The 26,984-nt window shown below is 44.9% G+C and overlaps 1 protein-coding gene across 1 annotated transcript in view; it reads left to right on the top strand.

Moving 5' to 3' along the window:
* The window catches only part of LOC137639905 (uncharacterized oxidoreductase TM_0325-like), a 56,131-nt gene that overhangs the window by 12,022 nt on the left and 17,125 nt on the right, over positions 1-26,984 (top strand). Inside the window, exon 3 of the mRNA XM_068372180.1 lies at positions 16,917-17,022. Within this exon, the coding sequence (XP_068228281.1) occupies positions 16,917-17,022 (106 nt within the window). The remainder of the gene's footprint in view (positions 1-16,916; positions 17,023-26,984) is intronic.

Here is a 26,984-nt window from a genome sequence, read left to right as displayed (position 1 = left end):
TATCCTGGGGGCCGATGGAAAAGCCCGAAAATCCCGACTCTGAATCTCCATTCCCAGGTACACAATGGATTGGGAGGGAATGAGTTGAGATTTCTCTATATTGACTAATAGACCTAGGTCTCTGATTAGATCTAAAGTCCAAGAGAGGTTCTCCAGACAACGACGACTCGTGGAGGCTCTCAACAGCCAGTCGTCTAGGTAGAGGGAGGCTCTGATGTTCGATAAGTGCAGGAATTTCGCTACATTCCTCATCAGATGAGTAAAGACCATAGGAGCTGTGCTTAGGCCAAAACACAGGGCTTGGAACTGATAGACAACCTTTCCGAAAACGAATCTCAGGAAAGGTTGGGAGTCTGGATGAATGGGAACGTGAAAGTATGCATCTTTCAAGTCCAACGAGACCATCCAGTCCTCCTGTCTGACCGCTGCTAAGACCGACTTGGTCGTCTCCATTGTGAACGTCTGCTTGGTGACATACTCGTTGAGAGAGCTGACGTCCAGCACCGGTCTCCAACCTCCTGTCTTCTTGGCCACAAGAAAGAGACGGTTGTAGAAGCCCGGGGATTGATGGTCCCGGACTATAACCACTGCCTTCTTCTGCACAAGTAGCGACACCTCCTGTTGCAATGCTAGCCTCTTGTCCTCTTCTTTGTAGTTGGGAGAGAGGTTGATGGGCGATGTGGTCAGAGGCGGTTTGAGGCAGAATGGAATCCTGTAACCGTACCTCAGCCAACTGACAGACTGTGCGTCTGCACCTCTCTTCTCCCAGGCTCGCCAGAAGATCTTGAGTCTGGCTCCTACTGTTGTCTGGAGAATCTGAGAGTCAGTTCTTTCCCTTAGATGTCCTGGGTCCTTTCCTAGACTTGCCCCTGTGAGAGTCTGGACGGGAGCTTCCTCGGCTGGGGGCTCTACCACGAAAGGGCGGTATGAACCTCGTAGCCGGGGTATCAGCCACTGGGGAGCGATAAGTCTTGGGGACAGAGGTGGTAACCTTAGACTTACGAGCCGATGAGGCTACAAGATCGTGCGTGTCCTTCTGTATCAGGGCAGCCGACAAGTCCTTAACTAGCTCCTCGGGAAAGAGGAACTTTGAGAGTGGAGCAAAAAGGAGTTGTGACCGTTGGCACGGTGTAATGCTGGCGGAGAGGAAGGTACACAGTTGTTCCCTTTTCTTCAACACCCCTGATACAAATAACGACGCTAGCTCACCCGATCCATCTCTGATGGCCTTATCCATGCAGGACATAATTAGCATGGCAGAATCTTTGTCCGCAGGAGAGGTTTTCTTGCTGAGGGCTCCCAGGCACCAGTCGAGAAAGTTGAACATTTCGAAAGCTCTGAACAACCCTTTCAGAAGATGATCCAGGTCTGAGAAGGTCCAACAAACCTTCGAGCGTCTCATCGCAGTCCTCCTAGGCGAGTCCACCAGACTTGAGAAGTCAGCCTGGGCAGAGGCAGGTACTCCCAAGCCTGGTGCTTCCCCTGTGGCATACCAAACGCAACCTTTCGAAGCGAGCTTCGTTGGAGGGAACATGAAGGAAGTCTTGCCAAGGTGTTGTTTAGACTGAAGCCACTCCCCTAAGATCCTTAAAGCCCTCTTGGAGGATCTAGCTAGGACAAGCTTAGTATAGTTGGACTTAGCTTGTTGTACGCCCAGCGAAAACTCAGATGGAGGAGAGCGGGGAATAGCAGAGACGAAGTGGTCTGGGTAAATCTCCCTGAGTAGAGCCAAGACCTTTCGAAAATCAATAGACAATGGAGAAAGCTTAGACTCCTCCACGTCTGATGAGGGATCAAGGTGTGCCTCCTCATCATCCGACACTTCATCAGCAGAGGGTAGCGAAGCGATAGGACCAGAATGCTGAACCGCAGAGTCAGAACGGGTAGGAACAATAACAGAGGTTTCCTCATCTTGAGGGAAAACCTGAGGCTCAGACTGCATAGGCTGAACAACAGACGAAGCAGAAGGCAGGCGCATGGGTGAAGGAGGTTGACTCCTAGCAAGAGTTGAACCCAAGGATTGCACAAGCTGAGCGGAGGACGGAGGCGGAGTAGTCCGTTCCTGTTCCTGTGAGATGAGTGGAGCATGAAGAGGTTGAGGCTGCGCAGAACAAGGTAAAGTTCTCGCAAGCTGAGGCTCCTGAGGCGCAAGTCCAGGGTGTAGAGGAGCTTGCCTAGAGGAGGGTTGAGCTCGCTGCAGCGATGGTTGAGCAGACAGTCTCACGGAGGGGAGAGGTTGTTGTACCCCAACCGAGAGTTGCACCACTGGTGGAGCAGCAAGGGGAGGAGGAGGAAGAGTGGAATAACTCTCCTGATCCCAAAGCAAGGGTTGCCTTAAAGAAGGCTGAGGCTGAACAACACTGGGAACAGCAAACTCCGAAAGTGGCTCAACATCGTACGCCTGGCAGATGGTGCTGCGACCAGGCGGAGCGAGAACAGGTGGAGGGAGTGTAGGCGGAGGAGGAGGTGCAACACTCTCAGCCCGACACTCACGCATCAAGTCCGAAAGCTGAGCTTGCATGGACTGAAGCAGGGTCCACTTGGGGTCGGCAGAAACGATAACAGACTGAGGTAAAGTCACAGTCGGGCTCTGTATAGGCAGAACCTTACTCCTCTTGGGCGGAGTACAGTCGACCGATGACTGAGGCGAGTCGGAGCTTAGCCAATGACTACAACCTGGCTGAGCACTCGCTGACTGAACTCTCCGTTTAAGCGGTCTCGAGACCTGAGACCAACGTTTCTTCCCTGCATGTTGATCAGCGGACGAGAAGACGGGCTCAATCGTCTGCAGGTGGGAGTGACGGTCTAAGGAAGACACGCCCGCAACCACCGAGGATAATTCTGTGCGCCTAACAAGGCCTGTCGAACCCTTAAGCCCTTCGACATTGCTTCTCCCCTGGGCATGGGAGCTTGCAAGAGGTCCCGGACTGGGAGGACGACTGGCTCGCACAAAAAAATCCTCACGCACCACACTGGCACCACTAGCACTTGGCACTGCACAGACACTAGCACTCGTCACAGCACTGGCACTATTTCCACCCACTGCACTCTTGACCTTCAGTTCTTTAACCTCGGCCATCAGAGACTTATGGTCACTTACCACTGATTCTACTTTATCTCCTAAAGCCTGAATAGCACGCAAAACAGTTGACATATCAGGCGGAGGGCACACAGTAGGTTCGGGGGTAGCCACTACAGGGGTAGGAAAAGGTAGGGGATCATGAGGTGAGGAAAACATAGAAGAGTGAGAAGAACTTCTCCTAACTCTACCTCTCTCTAACTTAGATGAATATTTTAAAAGACGAACAAAATCCAATTCCGAAAGTCCGGCGCACTCCTCACATCGATTTTCTAATAGACAGGGCCTGTCCCTACAGTCAGAACAAGCGGTGTGAGGATCTACCGAGGCCTTCGGAATACGCCTATTGCAAGACCTACATCGTCTATGGGAGGGAGCTTGCGAAACGTCAGACATCTTGTTTCAAAGAGTTAGTCAAAGGGTGATCCAAAAACAAGCAAAAATTCATTAACCGTTAACCAGTATTTATATAAAAGCTATCTAGCTAATATAAAAAGGATTCCAGTATGCGACAGCCGTTAATCTAAGAGAATACTTCACCAAATATCCATGAATAAACTCGAAGACCATAAGCGTATCCCAGAACGTCTAGCCGGAAGCACGACAGAGGAATAATTGAGGAGGTGTCAACAACAAATGATTGAGTACCTGGCCACAGGTGGCGCTGGTAAGTACACCCCCTTCTAGTATTGTGATAGCTGGCGTATCCCTCCATAGAATTCTGTCGGGCAACGGAGTTGACAGCTACATGATTATCGGGTAAGTTTAATATTGAAAACTGTGCATTCGATTACTGTACTTTTCAACAGACACACACACACACACACACACATTCTCTCTCTCTCTCTCTCTCTCTCTCTCTCTCTCTCTCTCTCTCTCTCTCTCTCTCTCTCTCTCTCTCTCTCATAGACATATTGAGCACAGAAGTCATTTCTCTCTCAGCTTCATGAAGAATCAATGTAGCCTAGGCTAGCCTATTTTATTACCTAGTTTAATCACAGCCTGATTAGGCTGGAGGAACGTAGAGAGTAGAGGTCCCCTTTTTGTTTTGTTTCTTGTTGTTGTCGGCTACCCCCCAAAATTGGGGGAAGTGCCTTCGGTATATGTATGTATGTATGTTAATCACAGAGTCATGATATTAGGAGTGATGTTATCGCTTAATTTTTGTAGGAATTTTTCTTGAGAAATGATATTGTTAGCAGCGCATTGGTATACCAAATCTGTAAAACTGTTTTTTCAATATTAAACTTACCCGATAATCATGTAGCTGTCAACTCCGTTGCCCGACAGAATTCTATGGAGGGATACGCCAGCTATCACAATACTAGAAGGGGGTGTACTTACCAGCGCCACCTGTGGCCAGGTACTCAATCATTTGTTGTTGACACCTCCTCAATTATTCCTCTGTCGTGCTTCCGGCTAGACGTTCTGGGATACGCTTATGGTCTTCGAGTTTATTCATGGATATTTGGTGAAGTATTCTCTTAGATTAACGGCTGTCGCATACTGGAATCCTTTTTATATTAGCTAGATAGCTTTTATATAAATACTGGTTAACGGTTAATGAATTTTTGCTTGTTTTTGGATCACCCTTTGACTAACTCTTTGAAACAAGATGTCTGACGTTTCGCAAGCTCCCTCCCATAGACGATGTAGGTCTTGCAATAGGCGTATTCCGAAGGCCTCGGTAGATCCTCACACCGCTTGTTCTGACTGTAGGGACAGGCCCTGTCTATTAGAAAATCGATGTGAGGAGTGCGCCGGACTTTCGGAATTGGATTTTGTCCGTCTTTTAAAATATTCATCTAAGTTAGAGAGAGGTAGAGTTAGGAGAAGTTCTTCTCACTCTTCTATGTTTTCCTCACCTCATGATCCCCTACCTTTTCCTACCCCTGTAGTGGCTACCCCCGAACCTACTGTGTGCCCTCCGCCTGATATGTCAACTGTTTTGCGTGCTATTCAGGCTTTAGGAGATAAAGTAGAATCAGTGGTAAGTGACCATAAGTCTCTGATGGCCGAGGTTAAAGAACTGAAGGTCAAGAGTGCAGTGGGTGGAAATAGTGCCAGTGCTGTGACGAGTGCTAGTGTCTGTGCAGTGCCAAGTGCTAGTGGTGCCAGTGTGGTGCGTGAGGATTTTTTTGTGCGAGCCAGTCGTCCTCCCAGTCCGGGACCTCTTGCAAGCTCCCATGCCCAGGGGAGAAGCAATGTCGAAGGGCTTAAGGGTTCGACAGGCCTTGTTAGGCGCACAGAATTATCCTCGGTGGTTGCGGGCGTGTCTTCCTTAGACCGTCACTCCCACCTGCAGACGATTGAGCCCGTCTTCTCGTCCGCTGATCAACATGCAGGGAAGAAACGTTGGTCTCAGGTCTCGAGACCGCTTAAACGGAGAGTTCAGTCAGCGAGTGCTCAGCCAGGTTGTAGTCATTGGCTCAGCTCCGACTCGCCTCAGTCATCGGTCGACTGTACTCCGCCCAAGAGGAGTAAGGTTCTGCCTATACAGAGCCCGACTGTGACTTTACCTCAGTCTGTTATCGTTTCTGCCGACCCCAAGTGGACCCTGCTTCAGTCCATGCAAGCTCAGCTTTCGGACTTGATGCGTGAGTGTCGGGCTGAGAGTGTTGCACCTCCTCCTCCGCCTACACTCCCTCCACCTGTTCTCGCTCCGCCTGTGCTCGCCCAGCCTGCACCTGCTCCGCCTGGTCGCAGCACCATCTGCCAGGCGTACGATGTTGAGCCACTTTCGGAGTTTGCTGTTCCCAGTGTTGTTCAGCCTCAGCCTTCTTTAAGGCAACCCTTGCTTTGGGATCAGGAGAGTTATTCCACTCTTCCTCCTCCTCCCCTTGCTGCTCCACCAGTGGTGCAACTCTCGGTTGGGGTACAACAACCTCTCCCCTCCGTGAGTCTGTCTGCTCAACCATCGCTGCAGCGAGCTCAACCCTCCTCTAGGCAAGCTCCTCTACACCCTGGACTTGCGCCTCAGGAGCCTCAGCTTGCGAGAACTTTACCTTGTTCTGCGCAGCCTCAACCTCTTCATGCTCCACTCATCTCACAGGAACAGGAACGGACTACTCCGCCTCCGTCCTCCGCTCAGCTTGTGCAATCCTTGGGTTCAACTCTTGCTAGGAGTCAACCTCCTTCACCCATGCGCCTGCCTTCTGCTTCGTCTGTTGTTCAGCCTATGCAGTCTGAGCCTCAGGTTTTCCCTCAAGATGAGGAAACCTCTGTTATTGTTCCTACCCGTTCTGACTCTGCGGTTCAGCATTCTGGTCCTATCGCTTCGCTACCCTCTGCTGATGAAGTGTCGGATGATGAGGAGGCACACCTTGATCCCTCATCAGACGTGGAGGAGTCTAAGCTTTCTCCATTGTCTATTGATTTTCGAAAGGTCTTGGCTCTACTCAGGGAGATTTACCCAGACCACTTCGTCTCTGCTATTCCCCGCTCTCCTCCATCTGAGTTTTCGCTGGGCGTACAACAAGCTAAGTCCAACTATACTAAGCTTGTCCTAGCTAGATCCTCCAAGAGGGCTTTAAGGATCTTAGGGGAGTGGCTTCAGTCTAAACAACACCTTGGCAAGACTTCCTTCATGTTCCCTCCAACGAAGCTCGCTTCGAAAGGTTGCGTTTGGTATGCCACAGGGGAAGCACCAGGCTTGGGAGTACCTGCCTCTGCCCAGGCTGACTTCTCAAGTCTGGTGGACTCGCCTAGGAGGACTGCGATGAGACGCTCGAAGGTTTGTTGGACCTTCTCAGACCTGGATCATCTTCTGAAAGGGTTGTTCAGAGCTTTCGAAATGTTCAACTTTCTCGACTGGTGCCTGGGAGCCCTCAGCAAGAAAACCTCTCCTGCGGACAAAGATTCTGCCATGCTAATTATGTCCTGCATGGATAAGGCCATCAGAGATGGATCGGGTGAGCTAGCGTCGTTATTTGTATCAGGGGTGTTGAAGAAAAGGGAACAACTGTGTACCTTCCTCTCCGCCAGCATTACACCGTGCCAACGGTCACAACTCCTTTTTGCTCCACTCTCAAAGTTCCTCTTTCCCGAGGAGCTAGTTAAGGACTTGTCGGCTGCCCTGATACAGAAGGACACGCACGATCTTGTAGCCTCATCGGCTCGTAAGTCTAAGGTTACCACCTCTGTCCCCAAGACTTATCGCTCCCCAGTGGCTGATACCCCGGCTACGAGGTTCATACCGCCCTTTCGTGGTAGAGCCCCCAGCCGAGGAAGCTCCCGTCCAGACTCTCACAGGGGCAAGTCTAGGAAAGGACCCAGGACATCTAAGGGAAAGAACTGACTCTCAGATTCTCCAGACAACAGTAGGAGCCAGACTCAAGATCTTCTGGCGAGCCTGGGAGAAGAGAGGTGCAGACGCACAGTCTGTCAGTTGGCTGAGGTACGGTTACAGGATTCCATTCTGCCTCAAACCGCCTCTGACCACATCGCCCATCAACCTCTCTCCCAACTACAAAGAAGAGGACAAGAGGCTAGCATTGCAACAGGAGGTGTCGCTACTTGTGCAGAAGAAGGCAGTGGTTATAGTCCGGGACCATCAATCCCCGGGCTTCTACAACCGTCTCTTTCTTGTGGCCAAGAAGACAGGAGGTTGGAGACCGGTGCTGGACGTCAGCTCTCTCAACGAGTATGTCACCAAGCAGACGTTCACAATGGAGACGACCAAGTCGGTCTTAGCAGCGGTCAGACAGGAGGACTGGATGGTCTCGTTGGACTTGAAAGATGCATACTTTCACGTTCCCATTCATCCAGACTCCCAACCTTTCCTGAGATTCGTTTTCGGAAAGGTTGTCTATCAGTTCCAAGCCCTGTGTTTTGGCCTAAGCACAGCTCCTATGGTCTTTACTCATCTGATGAGGAATGTAGCGAAATTCCTGCACTTATCGAACATCAGAGCCTCCCTCTACCTAGACGACTGGCTGTTGAGAGCCTCCACGAGTCGTCGTTGTCTGGAGAACCTCTCTTGGACTTTAGATCTAATCAGAGACCTAGGTCTATTAGTCAATATAGAGAAATCTCAACTCATTCCCTCCCAATCCATTGTGTACCTGGGAATGGAGATTCAGAGTCGGGATTTTCGGGCTTTTCCATCGGCCCCCAGGATAAACCAAGCCCTAGAGTGCATCATGAGCATGCTGAAGAGGAGCAATTGCTCAGTGAGACAGTGGATGAGTCTCACAGGGACCCTCTCATCACTGGCCCTGTTTGTCGAGCTAGGGAGACTCCACCTCCGCCCTCTTCAATTCCATCTTGCGGCTCATTGGGACAAGGGCTCGACTCTAGAAGCAGTCTCTATCCCTATCAACCAAGAGATGAAGACCACGCTCCGGTGGTGGAAGCACAATCTCCTTCTCAAGGAGGGTCTATCATTGGCCATCCAGACCCCCCATCTTCATCTCTTCTCGGATGCATCGGACTCGGGCTGGGGTGCGACCTTGGACGGACGGGAATGCTCAGGAGTATGGAACAAGGAACAAGGATTACTCCACATCAACTGCAAGGAACTGTTAGCAGTTCATCTTGCCCTGTTGAACTTCAAGTCCCTCCTGCTAGGCAAAGTGGTGGAGGTGAATTCAGACAACACCACAGCCTTGGCTTACATCTCCAAGCAAGGAGGGACCCATTCGAGGAGCCTTTACGAGATCGCAAGGGACCTCCTCATTTGGTCAAGAGGTCTAAACCTCACACTGGTCACGAGGTTCATCCAGTGCGATATGAATGTTTCAGCGGATCGCCTCAGCAGAAGGAATCAGGTCATTCCCACGGAATGGACCCTCCACAAGAGTGTGTGCAACAGACTTTGGACCTTGTGGGGTCAACCTACCATAGATCTGTTTGCCACCTCCATCACCAAGAGACTTCCGCTTTATTGTTCCCCTGTTCCAGACCCTGCAGCGGTTCATGTGGATGCTTTTCTTCTGAACTGGTCCCATCTCGACCTGTACGCATTCCCTCCGTTCAAGATTATAAACAAAGTTCTGCAGAAATTCGTCTCGCACGAAGGGACACGGCTGACGCTGGTTGCTCCCCTTTGGCCTGCAAGAGAATGGTACACAGAGGTACTTCAATGGCTAGTCGACTTCCCCAGGACTCTACCTCTAAGAGTGGACCTTCTACGTCAACCACACGTAGACAGGTTGCACCCAAACCTCCACGCTCTTCGACTGACTGCCTTCAGACTGTCGAAAGATTCGCTAGAGCTAGAGGCTTTTCGAAGGAGGCAGCCAGTGCGATTGCCAGAGCTAGAAGAATTTCCACTCGTAGAGTCTACCAGTCTAAGTGGGAGGTCTTCCGAAGCTGGTGTAGAGCCAATTCAATATCCTCTACCAATACCTCTGTGATCCAAATAGCTGACTTCCTTCTTCATCTTAGGAATGAGAGATCCCTTTCAACACCTACGATTAAAGGGTATAGGAGCATGTTGGCCTCAGTTCTCCGCCACAGGGGTTTGGACCTGTCTTCCAACAAGGACCTTCAAGACATTCTCAAGTCTTTTGAGACGTCTAAAGAACGTCGTCCTTCCACTCCAGGCTGGAATCTAGACGTAGTCTTAAGGTTCCTTATGACATCTAGGTTCGAACCTCTCCAGTCAGCTTCCTTCAAGGATCTTACCCTCAAGACTGCTTTTCTCGTTTGCCTTGCAACAGCTAAGAGAGTCAGTGAGGTTCATGCCTTCAGCAAGAACATTGGTTTCACAACCGAATCAGCTACATGTTCTTTTCAGCTTGGATTCCTAGCAAAGAACGAGCTTCCTTCACGTCCTTGGCCTAGATCGTTCGAAATACCTAGCCTCTCCAACATGGTAGGTAACGAACTAGAGAGAGTTCTTTGCCCTGTCAGAGCTCTCAAATATTATCTGAAGAGGTCTAAACCTATTCGAGGACAGTCAGAAGCCTTATGGTGTGCCATCAAGAAACCCTCGAGACCCATGTCCAAGAATGGGCTTTCGTACTATATAAGGCTTCTGATCAGAGAAGCACATTCTCACTTAAAGGAGGAAGACCTTGCATTGCTGAAGGTAAGGACCCACGAAGTAAGAGCTGTAGCTACTTCGTTGGCCTTTAATAAAAACCGTTCTCTGCAGAGCATTATGGATGCAACCTATTGGAGGAGCAAGTCAGTGTTTGCATCATTTTATCTGAAAGATGTCCAGTCTCTTTACGAGAACTGCTACACCCTGGGACCATTCGTAGCAGCGAGTGCAGTAGTAGGTGAGGGCTCAGCCACTACATTCCCTTAATCCCATAACCTTTTTAACCTTTCTCTTGAATACTTTTATTGTTGTTTTTATGGTTGTTACGGTAGGCTAAGAAGCCTTCCGCATCCTTGGATTTGGCGGGTGGTCTATTCATTCTTGAGAAGCGCCTGGGTTAAAGGTTTGGTAGAGGTCCTTTAGTAGGGTTGCAACCCCTTGTACTTTGGCACCTTTGGGTTGATTCAGCCTCCAAGAGGAACGCTGCGCTCAGTAAGGAAGACGAACTTTAAATAAAAGGCAGAGTAACGGTTCTATTCGACTTCCTTACCAGGTACTTATTATTTCATTGTTATTTGAGATAACTGTTATATGAAATATGGGATACTTAGCTATCCTTTAATCATGTACACTGGTTTTCACCCACCTCCCTGGGTGTGAATCAGCTACATGATTATCGGGTAAGTTTAATATTGAAAAATGTTATTTTTATTAATAAAATAAATTTTTGAATATACTTACCCGATAATCATGATTTAATCGACCCTCCCTTTCCTCCCCAGAGAGAACCAGTGGACCGAGGAATAATTGAGGAGGTGTCAACAACAAATGATTGAGTACCTGGCCACAGGTGGCGCTGGTAAGTACACCCCCTTCTAGTATTGTGATAGCTGGCGTATCCCTCCATAGAATTCTGTCGGGCAACGGAGTTGACAGCTACATGATTATCGGGTAAGTATATTCAAAAATTTATTTTATTAATAAAAATAACATTTTTCCAAGCACTTTTCAAGGGAAGTCTGGAATTCTTATAAAAGATTGTTGAGCGTTAGGTCGTACATAACTGCCGGTAATGTTCTGCTGTAAATAGATTTTGGGGGTTTATATTTTAGGTACTGTAATTCATGTGGATTAGTGTGCCTTATAGTTTGTATTGGTTTATTTGCCTTCAAGGCAATTGATTACTGCACAGTATTTAGTTCTCCATCTGGAATAGGGTTGTATCACAAAAGGATAAGGAGAATTATAGCTTTTGGTGCAATCTTTAAGTTACTAGGAATTTAAAGTTAACCTTGTCTGGTTGTTTGCGGTGATTATTTAGGTTGAGATTTTTGCTTTGGTTAAGTTCTTTCACTCACTTTTGTCTCCTCCTACAGAGTGTGGGAATCACTCAGATGAACCCTGGGTGTGTTTCCTACAAATAAATGTAATTTTAATGATCAAATGGATTATTTCCATACTCGCCTGAGTGTCATCTAATTACCCCCAGCCTTCCTATTGTTCTCTGGTCTTGGGTAGTGCAGGAGCCTCTGTACCAGGGTCTTTCACTGTCTTGGGATAGAGTTCTCTCGCTTGAGGGTACACTCGGGTACATTATTCTATCTTGTTTCTCCTCTCTTGTTTTTTAGTTTTTGTACTTAATATATGAAAAATTTATTTTGATGATACTATTCTTAAAATCTTTTATTTTAATTATTTCTCTTGTAGTTTCCTTATTTCCTTTTGTTACTGGGCTATTTTCCCTGTTGGAGCTCATGGCTTATAGCATCTTGCTTTTCCAACTATGGTTGTAGCTTAGCAAGTAATGATAATAATAATAATATTGATCTCAAGAGGTTGTTGAATTCAATTTGATTTTATATACTGAAGGCCTACCCATTAGATGCTACTAGGCGTACAATGTCATACATTTGGCAGTGGTATACTAGTGAGGTGAGGCTATTGAAATGAGAGAAAATAGGGAATTTAAGTTTTCATGATATACATCGACATGAGTGAGGTTCGAGGAGGAAGCCAGATGAACATTAGATGTGGGTAGAAAAAAAAAGTAAGTTTTATCATTAAAAGTCCATTTTCATTGTTCAAAATATAGATAGAAATCTTTTATTTCATAATTTATCTTTTTTTGTACTACCATCATTTTCATTATGTTTTATTATTTTATTACAATATGTTTTTATACAGTAACTAATTTTTTTTCTATTTGGTAGTTTAGTTTAAAAATGTAGTTGCACATTAACTGTGATCTTACTTTGTTAGTTCATTATAATATATTATAATCTTTCATTTTTATGTACTTATCCATTCTTTTTCTTCTGTAAATGATTGATTTAAACGCTGCATTTTTTGCATTGGTCAAAATGACTTGAAACCATAATGCAAATTAAGATTTATGGATAGTCAGATCATACTACATTAACTATCAAACAGCACATTGGCTTGCACTTGTTAGCACTGGTGGCAAACAATTTTTTAAATTTTTTCTTTTGTAGTTTTATTTAGTATTTTTTTCTGTTGTATGTTACTTATATTTTAACCCTACCACCATGTGTAGTTTGTTGATTAGGCCCTAATAATCATAATATATTTTTCAATATTAAACTTAGCCGGTGATCATATAGCTGCAACTCTGTTGCTCGACAGAAAAACCTACGGTCAAAATACGCCAGCGATCGCTATGCAGGTGGGGGTGTACATCAACAGCGCCATCTGTCGAGCAGGTACTTAGTACTCCAAGTAAACAAAGAACCAATTTTCTCTCTGTCGGGCTACTGGCAAGACCTACTAATACGCTGTTACTAACTGGATTTGTTTTCACAACTATTTGGTGAAGTACACTATTCTAGTTTTGAGCTTTCGCTATGCAGGGGTTTTATCTTCATCTCAAAACTTGAACTCGTTTTGGATAGATTTAATTATGGTGACAAAGAGAGTATGGACTCTCTTTCACTTTTAAATGGCCGACCCTTCCCTTAGACGGAAGTGTGTTTAGGTTTTTAGTAATTTTGCTTAACACGTTATAGATCTATATATTTTATATCTCTCCGCCTTTATTAGGCCTCTTCGATTAACTTTCCATTTATTATAAACATATAAAAAATAATTTTTTATGTTTTGTTTATATGCGACCTTTCCTGATAGTAGGCGGTCCTAACTTGGAACCGAAGTTAATCAACGTTGAGCCCGTTATATCGTATTTAGCCTTTAAAGAATTTAAAATTTTTTAAATTTAATGTTTTATGAAAGAATTTCTTTGATAGTCTTCGTACTGTTTTCAAAGATAAACTAACGTTTAGTTTTTTAGACTACGCAGTTGTTGACGTTCAGGACATTCAACATGCGCTCTATCTGTTGCCACACCTGCTCCCGTAGACCCTAAATGGGCTTTGCTGCAAGACATGCAGTCCAAGCTTGTGTCCTTGAGAGAGGACTTAAATGCAGAGAAGAACCTTCTGGCCAACAACCTTCCAACCGGTTGGTTGTGCGCCCTGTTGACGCTGAGGTATCCTACTCGCGTCTGCCAGTTGAGGTGGTTCCTCCACCGATGCGACCCAGTGTGGGTTGCCAGTCGCACGTTGACGTTAAGCGACGCTCGGAGGTGGTTGTTGACGTTCAGTGTGTCACTAGGAAGACGTTCAACAACCAGCAGAGGTGACTTGTTGTGACGCAGTGCGTCAACCTCAGCAACCCGGTAGGGTGTTGACTGCACAACCCAGACAGTCTAGACAGTTTCGGGTTGACGCTGTACTTCCTCGCGCACCCATGGTTGTTGACAGTTCACAGACTGTGCAGCAGTGCCATGATATTGCGTCCGGCTCCGTCACGCATCCACCAGTGCGACCGGATTCAGCGAGTCAGACGTTGCCCACTCCGTTGCCGTTTCCTCATCAGTTTCGGATGAGGAACCCTCTGATGAGGACGTTGCTGAACAAGACGATCAACCCCCAGCCCTGCTATCCATCCAAAAGATGCTGAAGAAGGAACGCTGCCCAGTCAGGCTGTGGATGAGTCTGGTAGGGACACTGTCATCCGTGGATCAATTTGTGTCACTAGGAAGACTACACCTCCGTCCTCTTCTATACCATCTAGCTTTTCACTGGAAAAAGGACAAGACGCTAGAAGCGGTCTCGATCCCGGTTTCCGGAAAGATAAAGTCTTGTCTGACTTGGTGAAAGGACTATATCAACCTTAGAGAGGGTCTTCCCCTGACTGTTCAGACTCCCAACCACGTTCTCTTCTCGGACGCATCAGACGTAGGCTGGGGTGCGACATTAGACGGTAGGGAATGCTCGGGATTATGGAACTCGAGTCAAAGGACAATGCATTTCAACTGCAAGGAGCTACTGGCAGTACGTCTGACCTGGAAAGCTTCAGGTCTCTCCTTCAAGGCAAAGTGGTGGAGGTGAACTCGGACAACACCACGGCTTTGGCGTACATCTCCAAGCAAGGAGGGACCTACTCTCTGACATTGTACGAGATCGCAAGGGACCTCCTCACCTGGTCAAAAGGTCTAGACATTTCACTAGTAACGAGGTTCATCCAAGGCAACTTGAATGTCATGGCAGATTGTCTCAGTCGGAAGGGACAAATAATTCCAACAGAATGGACCCTCCACAAGGATGTATGCAAGAGACTTTGGGCCACCTGGGGCCAGCCAACCATAGATCTCTTCGCAACCTCGATGACCAAGAGGCTCCCAATATTTTGCTCACCAATCCCGGACCCAGCAGCAGTTCATATAGATGCCTTTCTACTAGATTGGTCACATCTAGATCTATATGCATTCCCTCCGTTCAAGATTGTCAACAAGGTACTGCAGAAGTTCGCCTCTCACGAAGGGACAAGGTTGACGCTAGTTGCTTCCCTCTGGCCCGCGAGAGAATGGCTCACCGAGGTACTTCGATGGCTAGTAGACGTTCCCAGAACACTTCCCCTAAGGGTGGACCTTCTACGTCAGCCACGCGTAAAGAAGGTACACCAAGGCCTCCACGCTCTTCGTCTGACTGCCTTCAGACTATCGAAAGACTCTCGAGAGCTAGAGGCTTTTCAAAGGAGGCAACCAGAGCGATTGCTAGAGCAAGGAGAACATCCACCCTTAGAGTCTACCAATCGAAGTGGGAAATCTTCCGAAACTGGTGCAAGTCAGTATCCGTATCCTCGACCAGTACCTCTGTAACTCAAATAGCTGACTTTCTCTTATATCTGAGGAAAGAACGATCTCTTTCAGCTCCCACTTTCAAGGGTTACAGAAGCATGTTGGCATCAGTCTTCCGTCACAGAGGCTTAGATCTTTCCAACAATAAAGATCTACAGGACCTCCTTAAGTCTTTTGAGACCACGAAGGAGCGTCGTTTGGTTACACCTGGTTGGAATTTAGACGTGGTACTAAGATTCCTTATGTCAGACAGGTTCGAACCGCTACAATCAGCCTCCCTGAAAGATCTCACCTTTAAGACTCTTTTCCTGATATGCTTAGCCACAGCTAAAAGAGTCAGTGAGATTCATGCCTTCAGCAAGAACATCGGATTCTCATCCGAAACGGCTACATGTTCTACAACTTGGTTTTCTAGCCAAACACGAGCTGCCTTCTCGGCCTTGACCAATATCGTTCGATATTCCAAACTTATCGTATGGTTGGAAATGAACTAGAAAGAGTCTTATGTCCTGTAAGAGCTCTTAAGTTCTATTTAAAAACCTTTACGAGGCCCGTCTGAAGCTTTATGGTGTTCAGTTAAGAATCCATCTTTGCCTATGTCAAAGAATGCTTTATCCTATTTTATCAGACTGTTAATACGAGAAGCTCATTCCCATCTGAATGAGGAAGACCAAGCTTTGCTGAAGGTAAGGACACACGAAGTTAGAGCTGTCGCAACTTCCGTGGCCTTTAAACAAAATAGATCTCTGCAAAGTATAATCGACGCAACCTATTGGAAAAGCAAATCAGTGTTCGCGTCTTTTTATCTTAAGAATGTCCAGTCTCTTTACGAGAACTGCTACACTCTGGGACCATTCGTAGCAACGAGTGCAGTAGTGGGTGAGGGCTCAACCACTACAATTCCCTAATTCCATAACCTTTTTAATCTTTCTCTTGAAATGTTTTATTATTGTTTTTGGGTTGTCCGGAAGGCTAAGAAGCCTTTCGCATCCTACTTGATTTGGCGGGTGGTCAAAGTCATTTCTTGAGAAGCGCCTAGATTAGAGGTTTTGATGAGGTCCTGTTGTATGGGTTGCAACCCTTGATACTTCAGATCCTAGGGGTCGCTCAGCATCCTAAGAGGATCGCGAGGCTCCGTAAGGAAGACGTACTTAAAAAGGCAGAGTAATTGTTCAAGTCGACTTCCTTACCAGGTACTTATTTATTTTATGTTTGTTATTTTGAATAACTGCTAAAATGAAATACAAAATACTTAGCTCATAATAATGTAAACATGTAATGCTGGTCTCTACCCACCCCCCTGGGTGTGAATCAGCTATATGATCACCGGCTAAGTTTAATATTGAAAAATGTTATTTTTATTAATAAAATAAATTTTTGAATATACTTACCCGGTGATCATATATTAAAGGACCCTCCCTTCCTCCCCAATAGAGACCCAGTGGACCGAGGAGAAAATTGGTTCTTTGTTTACTTGGAGTACTAAGTACCTGCTCGACAGATGGCGCTGTTGATGTACACCCCCACCTGCATAGCGATCGCTGGCGTATTTTGACCGTAGGTTTTTCTGTCGAGCAACAGAGTTGCAGCTATATGATCACCGGGTAAGTATATTCAAAAATTTATTTTATTAATAAAAATAACATTTTATTAAACTTTCTTCACCACAAAATTTTATATTTTTTTTTTAACAGGTTAAAAGTATACAAGCTGATCTTGGTAAAGATGCTGATTGTGAGCGTGTTATATCTTCAACTGTGTCACATTTTGGTCACCTTGACATATTGGTAAATAGTGCTGGTAAGCATATGCTTTATTTTTACAGAAGGGTGGGACTTATTTTGCCGGTGGTTATTTTGTAATGCCATTGACATTGATTGATATGTAAAATTGTATTGCACAGAATACTTTATGCATTAATAGGTTGTAATGTAGTTTTTTGAAGGAGTATTACAATTGGAATGTAATGTACAAAACGGAGTTGGGTAGTTAGCCTATCCTTCATTCATTCATAGTAAGTAATCACTGAAAGATTTCTTCATGAACCATGGGACTACCTTAATATTGTATTGCCTCTGTTTTCAGATACTATAATTTATGTTTTATTGCTTCAAATCTTATTGTCCCATTACCTATATTCATGTATTAAAATGAAGCACTGCTTTGTGTATTTTCTTCTAGCATTGCTTTCCGTCTTAGCGAGAGAATGCGATGATGGAGTAACTACTGTAGATTTGAACATAGAATCACATTTTCTTGTTAAAGCCTTGTGATGGGTAAGTGGGCTCTCGAACTTAGGGACACTTCTCCCCTTTGTTCAACTGAAAATTACTCTCACTATTCTACTGTATATTTGCTTCTCAATAAGACTTCGACCTCCTTATTTTATAAACTTTTTTTTTTTTGGCATCCTAAGTCTATGGGTAATATTTCCATTATCCACATACCTGTATACATTTTTATTATAATTTCTTTCTTTATTTATTTATTTGGTGAATATTTATACCTTTGATATTACTGCCTGCCTAGATGAATGGGAGAAGGGATCATGTTTGAAGTATTTACATTCAAAGCTACTATATATGTGAGAGTATTGAATGACCTCAACCATCCTGAAGATGCTTTGGACATTTTTTGGTAGAACTATTCTCTAGGGTTGAGTCATCGAAATCCAGGGGGATCCAATCCTTCAGGTAGAACTCTTGGCTTTTGGACGAAAGCCCATCATTACTGATATGGGGAGGATGATTCCATGTATTCTTGGTCTCGGTTCAAACAGGCCAGTTTGACTTACACCTGTGCCTCTATATCTGGTTTGGTGCAAAGGTAGTAGGTTGGCCAGGGCACCAGCCAACCGTTGAGATACTATCGTTAGAGAGTTATGGAGTCCTTTGACTGGCCAGACAGTACTGCATTGAATCCTTCTCTCTAGTTACGGTTCACTTTCCCTTTGCTTACACATACACCAAATAGTCTGGCATATTCTTTACAGATTCTCCTCTGTCCTCATATACCTGACAACACTGAGATTGCCAAACAATCTTTCTTCACCCAAGTGGTTAACTAATACATTGTAATTTTTCAGTGGCTATTTTCCTTTTGGTAGGGGGTAGAAGAGGCTCTTTAGCTATGGTAAGCAGCTCTTCTAGGAGAAGGACACTCCAAAATCAAACCTTTGTTCTCTAGTATTGGGTAGTGCCATAGCCTCTGTACCATGGTCTTCCACTGTCTTTGGTTAGAGTTCTCTTGCTTGAGGGGACACTCGGGCACACTATTCTATCTAATTTCTCTTCCTCTTGTTTTGCTGAAGTTTTTATAGTTTATACAGGAAATATTTTTTTCAATATTAAACTTAGCCGGTGATCATATAAGCTGTCAGCTCTGCTGCCCGACAGAAAAACCTAAGGACAAAATACGCCAGCGATCGCTATACAGATGGGGGTGTACATCAACTGCGCCATCTGTCGAGCAGGTACTCAAGTACTCCATGTCAACACAGAACCAATTTTCTCTCTGTCGTGCCACTGGCAAGACCTACTAAATACGCTGTTACTAACTGGATTTGTTTTCACAACTATTTGGTGAAGTACACTATTCTAGTTTTGAGCTTTCGCTATGCAGGGGTTTTATCTTCATCTCAAAACTTGAACTCGTTTTGGATAGATTTAATTATGGTGACAAAGAGAGTATGGACTCTCTTTCACTTTTAAATGGCCGACCCTTCCCTTAGACGGAAGTGTGTTTAGGTTTTTAGTAATTTTGCTTAACACGTTATAGATCTATGTATTTTATATCTCTCCGCCTTTATTAGGCCTCTTCGATTAACTTTCCATTTATTATAAACATATAAAAATAAATTTTTTATGTTTTGTTTATATGCGACCTTTCCTGATAGTAGGCGGTCCTAACTTGGAACCGAAGTTAATCAACGTTGAGCCCGTTATATCGTATTTAGCCTTTAAGGAATTTAAAACTTTTTAAATTTAATGTTTTATGAAAGAATTTCTTTGATAGTCTTCGTACTGTTTTCAAAGATGAACTAACGTTTAGTTTTTTTAGACTACGCAGTTGTTGACGTTCAGGACGTTCAACATGCGCTCTATCGTTACGATAGAGAGAGAGTGTATCACGGTTTCACTTTGCAGTAAGAGTAAATCGATTCTGACGTTTCGTTCATTCTTTCTTTACTTAAATGGTTTAAATTCTAAATTAAAGGAACTTTTTATTTGGAAAACCTTTCAGTTTTTTTCCTTTAGCCAAATAACATGTTTTTTTTTGACGATATATAATTGGGCTCTTCTCTCAGGTGCGAAATCAAGAGAGAAAGAGAGAGAGAGATAGAGACGGAGGGAGAGAGAGGAGAAAAAACGTTCCGTTCAAGCGGGTAACGTTGTTCTCGTGTTACTCTCCTCCCTAGTCGCTGTACGGGGAAGAAGGTAAAACGTTTCTAGGGTTTTATTCTTGTCCCCAGGCTATGTGCGGTGAGAGTTTGTAAACGTAGTTTATTTGAACTAGTGTTTAGTCTCTTTCCCAGCCACTGAATTCTTTATCTTTATATATGTTTTCTGTTTTTGCTAGTATTAATGAGCTGCATTATACGACTGTTTTCGCAATTACTACCTTTTAATGAAGGGTAGAATTGCGTGTTTCAGGTAGAAATCAGTAAAAGTTTCGATTTCAGTGAAATAAGTGCAAAACAGAAAATCGAAGTGATAAAGTGATATGCGCAAAGTGTTACAGTGTTGCGTCCGAGGGTTCGTCTGTTCGTGCCTGTCGTTCACCTAGTCCGGGACCTCTTGCAAGCTCCCAAGCCCAGGGGAGAAGTAATGTCGAACGACTTATGGGTTCGTCAGGCCTTGATCAACGAACAGACGTTTCCCTCCGTGGTTTCGGGCGTATCTACCCAAGATCGCCCCACCCACACAAAGACGAGAGAGCCCATTTACTTCTCGTCTGCGGAAGAGGTTTCTCGTAAGAAACCATGGACCAAGGTCTCGCAGCTTATTAAGCGCAAGTCGGTCCCTTCCGCGCGAGTCCAACGGCCCAGTTGTAGCCACTGGGTCAGTTCGGACTCGCTGCAGTCTTCCGACGACTGCTCACCTCCTAAGAGAGGCAAAGCGGTACCGCAACAGGCAGTAACACCGTCTGTTCCCGCACCTGCTACTGTAGACCCTAAGTGGTCTTTGCTGCAGACCATGCAGTCACAGTTAACATCTTTAATGCAGGAGTATCGTGCGGAGAAGGTTGACGCTGCACCCGTTAGCCTACAACCAACCACGGTTGTGCGTTCAGTTGACGCTGAGGCTACCTTCTCCCGCACTCCGGCTGTGAGAGTTCCACCACCCATGCGCAGTGTACCCTGCCAGCCGCACGTTGACGTTCACAGACGCACGGAACCCTCCGTTGACGTTCGCGAGTTACCACAACAACAGGAGGGTGGAGTTAAGTTGCTTTGTTTTGACGCTGTGCGTCAACCTCCGCATTCTAGAGTTGTTTTGACTGCTCAGTATAGACAGTCAAAGCAGTCTCGAGTGAACACTGTATGTCCTCACGCACCTGTTGTGGTTGACAGTTCAGTTGTTGACAGTTCACAGACTGTCAAGCAGTTACATGACGTTGCCTACTGGTCTGCTACTAATGCACCAGTGCTGTATGTCCTCACGCACCTGTTGTGGTTGACAGTTCAGTTGTTGACAGTTCACAGACTGTCAAGCAGTTACATGACGTTGCCTTCTGGTCTGCTACTAATGCACCAGTGAGAGACTCACTGAGATAACCTAGCTTTTATCGGACAAGGTTCCTGTAGATGAGAAAGTGCTGTTCTCCCTCCTACTGATATTCCTTTGAGGACTCTGTCATTTGGAGAGGAGCCTTAAGCTGCTTAGCCTCCTATGGACTTTAATTAAATCATGATAATTTTTTAAGGATCTTCGTCCGGATCTTGTAACTGCTGCTCCTCGTTCGCCTAAACGTCAGAGCTTACACTAGGCCTAGCTACTTCGAAGCCGTTGTTGTTAAGCTAGTGCTCTCTCGCTCTCCTAGAGAGCGTTACGTTGGCTAGGCGACTGGTTTTTGCACCAGGAGGAGTTTTAGGGATACAGCCTTTGATTTCCCTTCTTTTAAACTGGCTTATAGAGCGAGAGTCTGATAGGACACGAGAGAAGTTCTCGGCTTGGGAGTTCATGCCTCTGCCCAGATAGACTTCTCAATTCTGGTAGACTCGCCCTGGCGCCTAGCCAGGAGACGCTCCAAGTTGTTTACAGGTCAACTTCTCAACTTTTGTCGAGCCTTTGAAGTTTTGCTGTTCTATTATGTCACACATAACAAGGCTTCCAGGGATGGTAAATGGTTCCGCCTCAGTCGCTAACCCCGTCTGTTGCCACACCTGCTCCCGTAGACCCTAATGGGCTTTGCTGCAAGACATGCAGTCCAAGCTTGTGTCCTTGATAGAGGACTTAAATGCGGAGAAGAACCTTCTGGCCAACAACCTTCCAACCGGTTGGTTGTGCGCCCTGTTGACGCTGAGGTATCCTACTCGCGTCTGCCAGTTGAGGTGGTTCCTCCACCGATGCGACCCAGTGTGGGTTGCCAGTCGCACGTTGACGTTAAGCGACGCTCGGAGGTGGTTGTTGACGTTCAGTGTGTCACTAGGAAGACGTTCAACAACCAGCAGAGGTGACTTGTTGTGACGCAGTGCGTCAACCTCAGCAACCCGGTAGGGTGTTGACTGCACAACCCAGAAAGTCTAGACAGTTCGGGTTGACGCTGTACTTCCTCGCGCACCCATGGTTGTTGACAGTTCACAGACTGTGCAGCAGTGCCATGATATTGCGTCCGGCTCCGTCACGCATCCACCAGTGCGACCGGATTCAGCGAGTCAGACGTTGCCCACTCCGTTGCCGTTTCCTCATCAGATTCGGATGAGGAACCCTCTGATGAGGACGTTGCTGAACAAGACGATCAACCCTCAGCCCTGCTATCCATCCAGAAGATGCTGAAGAAGGAACGCTGCCCAGTCAGGCTATGGATGAGTCTGGTAGGGACACTGTCATCCGTGGATCAATTTGTGTCACTAGGAAGACTACACCTCCGTCCTCTTCTATACCATCTAGCTTTTCACTGGAAAAAGGACAAGACGCTAGAAGCGGTCTCGATCCCGGTTTCCGGAAAGATAAAGTCTTGTCTGACTTGGTGAAAGGACTATATCAACCTTAGAGAGGGTCTTCCCCTGACTGTTCAGACTCCCAACCACGTTCTCTTCTCGGACGCATCGGACGTAGGCTGGGGTGCGACATTAGACGGTAGGGAATGCTCGGGATTATGGAACTCGAATCAAAGGACAATGCATTTCAACTGCAAGGAGCTACTGGCAGTACGTCTGACCTGGAAAAGCTTCAGGTCTCTCCTTCAAGGCAAAGTGGTGGAGGTGAACTCGGACAACACCACGGCTTTGGCGTACATCTCCAAGCAAGGAGGGACCTACTCTCTGACATTGTACGAGATCGCAAGGGACCTCCTCACCTGGTCAAAAGGTCTAGACATTTCACTAGTTATGAGGTTCATCCAAGGCAACTTGAATGTCATGGCAGATTGTCTCAGTCGGAAGGGACAAATAATTCCAACAGAATGGACCCTCCACAAGGATGTATGCAAGAGACTTTGGGCCACCTGGGGCCAGCCAACCATAGATCTCTTCGCAACCTCGATGACCAAGAGGCTCCCAATATTTTGCTCACCAATCCCGGACCCAGCAGCAGTTCATATAGATGCCTTTCTACTAGATTGGTCACATCTAGATCTATATGCATTCCCTCCGTTCAAGATTGTCAACAAGGTACTGCAGAAGTTCGCCTCTCACGAAGGGACAAGGTTGACGCTAGTTGCTTCCCTCTGGCCCGCGGGAGAATGGCTCACCGAGGTACTTCGATGGCTAGTAGACGTTCCCAGAACACTTCCCCTAAGGGTGGACCTTCTACGTCAGCCACGCGTAAAGAAGGTACACCAAGGCCTCCACGCTCTTCGTCTGACTGCCTTCAGACTATCGAAAGACTCTCGAGAGCTAGAGGCTTTTCGAAGGAGGCAGCCAGAGCGATTGCTAGAGCAAGGAGAACATCCACCCTTAGAGTCTACCAATCGAAGTGGGAAATCTTCCGAAACTGGTGCAAGTCAGTATCCGTATCCTCGACCAGTACCTCTGTAACTCGAATAGCTGACTTTCTCTTATATCTGAGGAAAGAACGATCTCTTTCAGCTCCCACTATCAAGGGTTACAGAAGCATGTTGGCATCAGTCTTCCGTCACAGAGGCTTAGATCTTTCCAACAATAAAGATCTACAGGACCTCCTTAAGTCTTTTGAGACCACGAAGGAGCGTCGTTTGGTTACACCTGGTTGGAATTTAGACGTGGTACTAAGATTCCTTATGTCAGACAGGTTCGAACCGCTACAATCAGCCTCCCTGAAAGATCTCACCTTAAAGACTCTTTTCCTGATATGCTTAGCCACAGCTAAAAGTCAGTGAGATTCATGCCTTCAGCAAGAACATCGGATTCTCATCCGAAACGGCTACATGTTCTACAACTTGGTTTTCTAGCCAAACACGAGCTGCCTTCTCGGCCTTGACCAATATCGTTCGATATTCCAAACTTATCGTATGGTTGGAAATGAACTAGAAAGAGTCTTATGTCCTGTAAGAGCTCTTAAGTTCTATTTAAAACCTTTACGAGGCCCGTCTGAAGCTTTATGGTGTTCAGTTAAGAATCCATCTTTGCCTATGTCAAAGAATGCTTTATCCTATTTTATCAGACTGTTAATACGAGAAGCTCATTCCCATCTGAATGAGGAAGACCAAGCTTTGCTGAAGGTAAGGACACACGAAGTTAGAGCTGTCGCAACTTCCGTGGCCTTTAAACAAAATAGATCTCTGCAAAGTATAATCGACGCAACCTATTGGAAAAGCAAATCAGTGTTCGCGTCTTTTTATCTTAAGAATGTCCAGTCTCTTTACGAGAACTGCTACACTCTGGGACCATTCGTAGCAACGAGTGCAGTAGTGGGTGAGGGCTCAACCACTACAATTCCCTAATTCCATAACCTTTTTAATCTTTCTCTTGAAATGTTTTATTATTGTTTTTGGGTTGTCCGGAAGGCTAAGAAGCCTTTCGCATCCTACTTGACTTGGCGGGTGGTCAAAGTCATTTCTTGAGAAGCACCTAGATTAGAGGTTTTGATGAGGTCCTTTAGTATGGGTTGCAACCCTTCATACTTCAGCTCCTAGGAGTCGCTCAGCATCCTATGAGGATCGCGAGGCTCAGTAAGGAAGACGTACTTAAAAAGGCAGAGTAATTGTTCAAGTCGACTTCCTTACCAGGTACTTATTTATTTTATGTTTGTTATTTTGAATAACTGCTAAAATGAAATACAAAATACTTAGCTCATAATAATGTCAACATGTAATGCTGGTCTCTACCCACCCCCCTGGGTGTGAATCAGCTTATATGATCACCGGCTAAGTTTAATATTGAAAAATGTTATTTTTATTAATAAAATAAATTTTTGAATATACTTACCCGGTGATCATATATTAAAGGACCCTCCCTTCCTCCCCAATAGAGACCCAGTGGGCCGAGGAGAAAATTGGTTCTGTGTTGACATGGAGTACTTGAGTACCTGCTCGACAGATGGCGCAGTTGATGTACACCCCCACCTGTATAGCGATCGCTGGCGTATTTTGTCCTTAGGTTTTTCTGTCGGGCAGCAGAGCTGACAGCTTATATGATCACCAGGTAAGTATATTCAAAAATTTATTTTATTAATAAAAATAACATATTTCAATGTTGTTACTATTCTTAAAATATTTTATTTTTTCTTGATTCCCTTCCTCACTGGGCTATTTTCTCTGTTGGAGCCCTCGGGCTTATAGCATCCTGCTTTTCCAACTAGGATTGTAGTTTAGCAAGTAATAATAATAATAATATAGTACTGGAATGGTAATGAATGGACCATCTGGGAAGTATACGCTCACTGTGCTGATGGTCGAGAAAGCAAATTTTCAGTTAAATATATGATACTTTCTTAACATTTTCAAGGAGGTTAACCAATAAAAAAAAAACAAATAAATAGATCTTTTGAATAACAACCCACATCTCTTGAATCTGCTGCCCCCCCCCCCACGGTAAGGTTGATGACCTCTGTTTATTCAATAAAGGTAGATTCTGTTGTTGACCTTTGAACTAAAAAGGAACACACTTCCATTGCTCCTAAATCCTTCATTAAAAACAGATTATGATGTGCTAAAGCATTTAAGTGCTATGTGTTAATAAAAGAAACAAGAATCTTAAAGATTAAAGATGAAAAATGGGATTCTTGGATATCTTATAAGCATCATGTTGAAGCATTATCATTATCATCATCATCATCATCTCCTACGCCTATTGACGCAAAGGGCCTCGGTTAGATTTCGCTAATCGTCTCTATCTTAAGCGTTTAAATCAATACTTTTCTATTCGTCATCTCCTACCTCACGCTTCATATTCCTCAGCCATTTAGGCCTGGATCTTTCATCTCTTATATTGCCTTCGGTCTTTCTCTTACTCACTGACAACACCGCTCACTTTTCGTGGGTGGCCGGCAGATCCTCTGTGGGGGAGAAGCACCTTTCCCCGTTCGCAGGTTAAGTTGAGCTTCCGAATGGTTTTCTTGATTTATTAAGTGAAATAATAACTACCGTATTTGACAGCCTATAAGACGCACGGTCATATAAGACGCACCCTCATTTCAGCAGGTCAGGTTCAGGAAAATAGTTTTTTAGTTTATTTAAGCATATATTGTTGAAAATAGTCTTGCTGTACATTGCACAAGCAGAAACATAACATATATATTTCTACGCATGAGACGACAATTAGTGCATAGGCTAGCTTCTGTTGTATACTTATAAAATGGTCTTTATCTAATTTATTTTGGATTTTTATCATGCTTTTGCTAAACACGCAACATAAAACCGAAATCATTGCTTTGTTTACGTTTCATCACTGATCATAGCGAACAAACGAACGCATTTACACATCTGCGTTTAAGTTAGCTCTTGCAGCAACAGATATCTTACCAAGTATTGGTTTTGAAATAATAATGTTATTTGTTTTGTTTTACATATTTACTTTTTCCTTAGTAATTCAAAATAATGGAAATAAGAGCGATTCTATATCAGGTTTTTCCTAATAAACGCTGCCTAGAACAGAAAATATTGTTTTGTTTACGTTTCATCGCCGATCATAATGAACAAACAGAAGCATTTACACATTCAAGCGATAATTAACAATACTAAGAGCTTTTAGTAGAGATGTTATTACAAATATTTTACTTGCCATATCCCTAAAAATTTCTACACATCACATAACAGAAAAGCAATTTTGTTTGTGTTTAGTCAACAATTACTAAGTACAATAATGACAGTATGATTGGAGAAAGAATGAGGATAATCTGATTCATGGTGGATTTTTAATGAAAAATAGATATGCTAAACTAAAATTGATTACTACCGTTGTTAACGATACCATTTATATTATTGAAGGTTAACCCTTTTACCCCCTAAGGACGTACTGGTACGTTTCACAAAACCCATCCCTTTACCCCCATGGACGTACCGGTACGTCCTTGCAAAAAACTGTTATCTATATATTTTTTGCATATTTTTGATCATTTTTTCAGAAACTTCAGGCATTTTCCAAGAAAATGAGACCAACCTGACCTCTCTATGACAAAAAT

This window comes from Palaemon carinicauda, chromosome 4 (genome assembly GCF_036898095.1).
Source record: "Palaemon carinicauda isolate YSFRI2023 chromosome 4, ASM3689809v2, whole genome shotgun sequence".
In the NCBI taxonomy this organism is placed as follows: Eukaryota; Metazoa; Arthropoda; class Malacostraca; order Decapoda; family Palaemonidae; genus Palaemon; species Palaemon carinicauda.
The sequence above is the reverse complement of the archived record's forward strand: the minus strand, read 5'-3'. Positions and strand labels throughout refer to the sequence as shown.